Source organism: Prionailurus viverrinus, unplaced genomic scaffold (genome assembly GCF_022837055.1).
Source record: "Prionailurus viverrinus isolate Anna unplaced genomic scaffold, UM_Priviv_1.0 scaffold_35, whole genome shotgun sequence".
In the NCBI taxonomy this organism is placed as follows: domain Eukaryota; kingdom Metazoa; phylum Chordata; class Mammalia; order Carnivora; family Felidae; genus Prionailurus; species Prionailurus viverrinus.
This window is the reverse complement of record NW_025927605.1, coordinates 3149807-3155792: the sequence shown is the minus strand read 5'-3', so window position 1 is coordinate 3155792 and position 5986 is coordinate 3149807. Positions and strand designations below refer to the sequence as shown.

General features: G+C 49.4%; 1 protein-coding gene and 1 long non-coding RNA gene across 2 annotated transcripts; one reads left to right on the top strand and one right to left on the bottom strand.

Moving 5' to 3' along the window:
• Positions 1-352: 352 nt before the first annotated feature.
• LOC125158710 (uncharacterized) lies at positions 353-2005 on the bottom strand. Its single transcript, XR_007149461.1, has 3 exons — positions 1720-2005; positions 1237-1312; positions 353-489 (listed from the first exon to the last, which is right to left on the bottom strand). It is a non-coding gene; the product is annotated as an uncharacterized LOC125158710 (long non-coding RNA).
• A 93-nt stretch (positions 2006-2098) lies between these two features.
• EIF1 (eukaryotic translation initiation factor 1) lies at positions 2099-4841 on the top strand. The gene is made up of 4 exons (XM_047846055.1): positions 2099-2273; positions 2982-3145; positions 3284-3385; positions 3969-4841. The coding sequence occupies exons 1-4, from the start codon at positions 2243-2245 to the stop codon at positions 4011-4013; spliced, it is 342 nt and encodes a 113-aa protein (XP_047702011.1). The 5' UTR covers positions 2099-2242; the 3' UTR covers positions 4014-4841.
• The last annotated feature ends 1145 nt before the right edge of the window (positions 4842-5986 follow it).

Genomic DNA, 5986 nt, shown 5'->3' with positions numbered 1-5986 from the left:
GCTTCAAAACTTTCAAAACAAACAATCAACAACAACCAAAAAAAAGAGTATCTTTATAAACTGCAAAGCAGAGAAAGGATTTCTTTAAAATAGTGCAGAAAGGATCTTTTCCTAAAAGGAAAGATAAGCTGGACCACACTGCTAATTTAAAATTTTTGTATAACATAAGAGACTCTTAAAAACTGAGAACTGAGGGTTGATGGGGGTGGGAGGGAGGGGAAGGTGGGCGATGGGCATCGAGGAGGGCACCTGTTGGGATGAGCACTGGGTGTTGTATGGAAACCAATTTGACAGTAAATTTCATATTAAAAAAAATAAAAATTTTGTATAACAAAATGTGTGCATACTCGGATTTATTCACTCTCTCCTCAAACCCCCTGTCAAGCACAGCCTGGTCTCGAAGGGTAGAGCTTCCCAGGTGGAGGGCAGGAAGGGATGGACAGGAGACTGAGACGTCTAGCCATGCGTCTAGCCATGGTTCCCAACTTCCTGTATCAAGGAAGTCAAATTATTAACCAAAATTTTACTTAGTAAAGACGCCATCAAAACAAACTATCAAATACACCTAGCTTTTCCTTCCTCGGGGTTTCCCATCTGGCAGGCTCTCACCTTGCCCCACAATGGGCTCTTTCCCACCCCTAAGTATCAGCTGGGTCTCACATTGCCCTGCTTGTTCTTGGCATCTATCACAATCCGTCAGGTTTGTCTATGATCTCTCTCCCACTAGATTCCACGTGGCCAGTGACCCTGACTGTCAAGGGGTCTAAACAGGCAGCCCATGGGGCCAAGACACACTTTTTTTGTTTGACTTGTCTACTGTTTTCCCAAACTTCAACTTATTGGCAATATTTAAAAATCAAGAGATTTTAGGGGTTCCTCGGTGGCTCAGTCAGTTGAGCATCCCACCCTTGACTTCAGCCCAGGTCATGATCTCATGGGTTCGTGAGTTCTGAGCCCTGCATCAGGCTTTGCGCTGACAGCACGGAGCCTCCTTGGGATTCTCTGTCTCTCCCTCTCTGCCCCTCCCCCACTCAAGTTTTTTCTCTCTCACCCAAAAATAAATAAACATTTTTTTAAAAATCAAGAGATTTTCTATAAATATCAGAGGGTCCAAGTTGTCTTGAAAAAGATCCAGCACAATGGGCTGGAGGTAGCTGTTACAGCCTCTAGTTCTCACCCAGGCCCCCTCCACACCCCATTACATCACACTTGGCTGTCTGCACTCCTTTATCTTACCTGAATGGCCCCTGGAGGTCTTTGGAATCTAAATCCACTCTATTCTCTCTTGCAACAGAGCAGTTCAATTTATATACTGAAAAAGCAAGAATGGTTGACTGTTTTGAAGAAAATATTTTGACTACTCTCTGGGAAGGCTCTCCCCCACACAATTTGGAGGGCACACAGGACCCCTTAAGGTGCCTGAATTCTTCTTTGCCCCCAGAACCAGAGTTACTCTCCCTTGAATCCACGCTAATGAGGTGGGCATTCTTTCCGTAGATTATATAAATGACATACTTAAAGCAGATTAATCCAGTTTTAGATTAGATTCATCTAAACAATACGTGATTTAGTTAAGGTTTGGATTATATTATTTGTTGATTAAATACAAGTGCTGCCCTAAAGAAAGAGTTCGTGGGTAACTGGGTGGGCATGATAGTGGGAATGTGTCGCGTTTGGGAGGTTCAGCATCTAAATCCCATTTAAAGGGTGCCAATCTACCGCACGAAAAATCTTCTCCAAGCACGTAGGGCTGCAACAGGGTCAAGAAGGTGGAACGTGCCAGAGAACAGAGGACTCAGGCTCTCCCGAAACCTCTGCCACTTTTCTTCGCAGCCCTGACACCTTCCTCCCGCACTGCGCAGGCGCCTAGACGGACCAACCTTTCCCTTCCCCTTCTACCACTCCCGGAATCGAGAGGACGCCCTCCCGCAGCAGAGCTCCTGCGCAAGCGCCGTCTCGCGTCCCCGCCCCCGGACCAATCGGAAACGGCGGCGCCAGGGGGCTGGGGCCACGACGTCGTGGGTGGGGCCAGGACGTGAGGGCAGCGCGCTGGCGTCACAGGGGCGGCTATATAAGTGAATACAGGCGCCGCCCCTCCGCCCCAGTCACTGAGCCGCCGCCGAGGACTCAGCAGCCTCCCCCTTGAGCCCCCTCGCTTCCCGACGCTCCGTCCCCCCTGCCCGCCTTCTCCCGCCGCCGCCTTCCGCAGGCCGTTTCCACCGAGGAAAAGGAATCGTATCGTATGTCCGCTATCCAGAACCTCCACTCTTTCGGTAAGCCGCGGAAAAGTCCCGTGGGGAGAAAGGCCTGGGTGGGGTGTCGAAGTGCTCCGGGCCCGGAAACCTGCCAGCGCTCCGGGCTTTCGTAAACTTGGGAGGAGGGAAGATATTCGCGCTCGTAGGAAGCGGGGCCCGGCCGGGGCCCTGGGGTCGGTTCTTAAGTGCGACCGGAAGGAGCGGGCAGGGAGGCAACCCTTGGACAGTCCCAGTGTCTATCGGGTGGCGCATTTACTAATGGCTCCCGGGCCGCCTTGGGCCCCACCCGCCCCCTCCCGCCACCCCTGCGTCACGTCCGTTACGTCACCGCCGTTGTCACGGACCCGGGAGTGAGAGGCGGTGCCAGGCCTAAGTGACAAACGCTCCCGCCAATGGGGCGGGAAGCTTGGCCCCGCCTTGGAGCTTTGGTTCCGGCCGGTTGCATCAGCCGGGTGGGGCACTGCCTGCCGTCCCAGGCTCCCCCGGCACGTGATCGGCTTCCGAGGGCGGGCCTGGGGCAAAAGGCCCAGGCTTTCCCCCGGCGCTGGGGAAGCCAGCCGTCCCGGACTGACCCGTTCCGGGGACGGCCAACAAGGACTTGTCTGACTTGATCTCAGCCCTGGCGATTTCAGTAGTTGTTTTCTGGGCGCGCAAAAGATCCATTGGGAGGGTGACAATGGCACCTGAGCCCCAACAGCTCTAACCGAGTTTGATCTTTCTTCCCAGACCCCTTTGCTGATGCAAGTAAGGGTGATGATCTGCTTCCTGCTGGCACTGAGGATTATATCCATATAAGAATTCAACAGAGAAACGGCAGGAAGACCCTTACTACTGTCCAAGGGATCGCTGATGATTACGATAAAAAGAAACTAGTGAAGGCGTTTAAGAAGGTAGGTATTCGGTGAGATTGTAAGAATATCACATTTAACTTGCTCAGGAGGGGGTGCTCACTTGTATTCTCAGGAGGAATTGTTGGTGCACTCGGGCTGCACTTCGTCTAATTTGTTTTGCTTCATTCATGCTTGCAGAAATTTGCCTGCAATGGTACTGTAATTGAGCATCCAGAATATGGAGAAGTAATTCAGCTACAGGGTGACCAGCGCAAGAACATATGCCAGTTCCTTGTAGAGGTGAGTTCCATCACTTGGTGATGATCCATTTGTGCCTCTACCCTGTCTACATGTCCGATCCTTCCTACTCTGTACTCAGTCTCCTGAGGACATAGAAGTTGGTATTGTAAGACTAAGCAAAACAGTTGAGTTTTGAAGTAGATAAGTATTCCCAAAAACAGAAGGGACTTGTCTGCCTTATTTAATTCGTATATGGATGTACTTTTTTTGTTTGTTAAGTAATCTCTACACCTAGTGTGTGGGCTAGAACTTAAAACCCCCAGATCAAGGGTCGCATGCTCTACTTGACTGAGCCAGCCTGGTGACCACTTTAAAGATGTACGTTTAAATGGCACAGATACTAGAATACACACGATGTCTGGTTGGCAGTTCCTAAGTGCTAAAATCCTCTTATATCATTCGTTCTTTCCTGAGTACCCTGAGTTAAGAACCATTGTGCTCCTAGTGGTTGAGGTGTGTGCCTTGGCTCTTGGACTTCTCTTGCCCAGTGTAGGAGCAAGAAGACAGAGTTGTTGGCATCAGAAATCGGGGGGGGGGGGGGGGGTTGATCCCCTATTATAACTTTGTCTTTTTTTCTTTGCAGATTGGACTGGCTAAGGACGACCAGCTGAAGGTTCATGGGTTTTAACTGCTTTTGGCTCACTGAAGCTTAAGTGAGGATTTCTTTGCAATGAGTAGAATTTCCCTTCTGTCCCTTGTCACAAGTTTAAAAACCTCACAGCTTGTATAATGTAACCATTTGGGGTCTGCTTTTAACTTGGACTAGTGTAACTCCTTCATGCAATAAACTGAAAAGAGCCATGCTGTCTAGTCTTGAAGTCCCTCATTTAAACAGAGGTCAAGCAGTAGGCGCCTGGCAGTGTCCGGCCTGAAACCAAGCAGTAACGTCATGTTTCGGTCAAGCCCAGAGCCCCAAGATCACAGCCGGCTATGTCTGGCCAGAAGCTCCTCGGCTCTCCCTCTTCAGAGTTCCCTGCCCTAAGAGAATGTCACCACCTGAGCAGCCCGCGGTGGAGCTGAGAGGACAGGATGGGGTAAGCCGGCCACAGCAGCGGTGCTGCCACAGGGAGTCTTGGTAGTCAAAGAAAGATCCCTGGTGTCTCCAACCTGACCGGGCGGGCGGAGCTTAGAGCGGCCACCTTCCCTCTAGCAAGGTGTGATAGGACGTCTGACTTGCCACCAAAGTCTTTTTGACCAGACATATCCTAGCTAATTGATGTCCGAACACCAGAATGTGAGGCCAACCTTCTATCCGAGTTAAACTTCTGACAAGGGAACAAACTTCAAACCGATGTATGAGTCCTGTAGCTGGCTGTAGAGCTTGCACCTTACTAGCAGCAGCTGCCCAATGCCATGTGAAGTAACAGACTGGTTTTTTGGTTTATTTTTTCCTTCAGTTTTAATGTTATGTAATGTATTTAAGCCCTTATTTAAATAAAACTTGTTTTCAGAAACACCTGATTTGCAGATTGTATTTTATGTATAGTCAGTCTTGTACGTGGGAAGGAACCACAGAAAGGGGCAGTGGAGGGTAGTCTACGCCTGCAGGCCAACGGGGACCTCAACCTCTTGGCCAAGAAAACCTTCAGTGAGCTTGTCCCTTGCATGTCGCCAGAGCTGCAGTGTCCTTAGAGTCCTGAAAGGAGGGACTGCAGGGTGGACGGACTCACTGGTGGTCGTTGGGCCATCCCGGTTCAATGGCCATGGAGGAACTCACCTTGTGAACTGATAGAGCAGTTTGGTCGGAAACCCTTGAGTCCCCTCAGTGACAGGATCTTGCCTTCCTAAAGGTTGTAACAAGGGACAAACGTGGTGTGGGATTTAATCTGATCCTCAGACCCCTGGGAGGGACACAGAAGTGCTTTTTCCAGGGGATACGTTTATAGGGTTAACAGTTAAGGGACTATAAAGCAGTTTAAGAAAAAGGTCAGGCCATCCCTTACAGAAGAACAATGAATGTGATTCATTCTATTAAAATTCTGTCAGTATGTGGATCATGAACAGGTACCAATTGCAGATTGTAAAATACAGGCTTCAAACTACTGCGTAGTCCTGAAGAATCCACTTTTCCTATTGCTAGCCTCTTGTAGATACTGGTCAGCCTTGTGAATAAGTCTGTATAGAGGCCAGCCTAGAACAAGGTGAAGTGTGGGGGAAAGCTGGTGAAAGGCTGAGCCAGCGGCAGCTGCCCTGAAAATAGGATTTTAATCTGGGAGGTAGAGGGTTATAACAAGGTCTTAACAAAACTCATGTGTTCAGCAAACAAGATTTGAGTGATACTTTTGCTTTTTAAGGTTTATTTTTGACAGAGAAACCGACTGCCAGCAGGGGAGGGGCAGAGAGGGGGAGACAATCCAAAATAGATTCCAGGCTCTGAGCTGTCAGTGCAGACGTGGGGGGGTGTCAAACTCACCAAGGGGTAGATCACGATCTGAGCCGAAGTCAGACCCTACTGACTCAGCCACCCAGACACCCCTTGAATGATAGTTTTAAATCAGTAAGATTTCATTACAAAGCAAAGGGCTATTCAGAAGCTTCTAGCAGCAACCCAGGAGGCCAACCCACAGAAGACCACAGTCAGGAAATAAGATAAAACAGTAA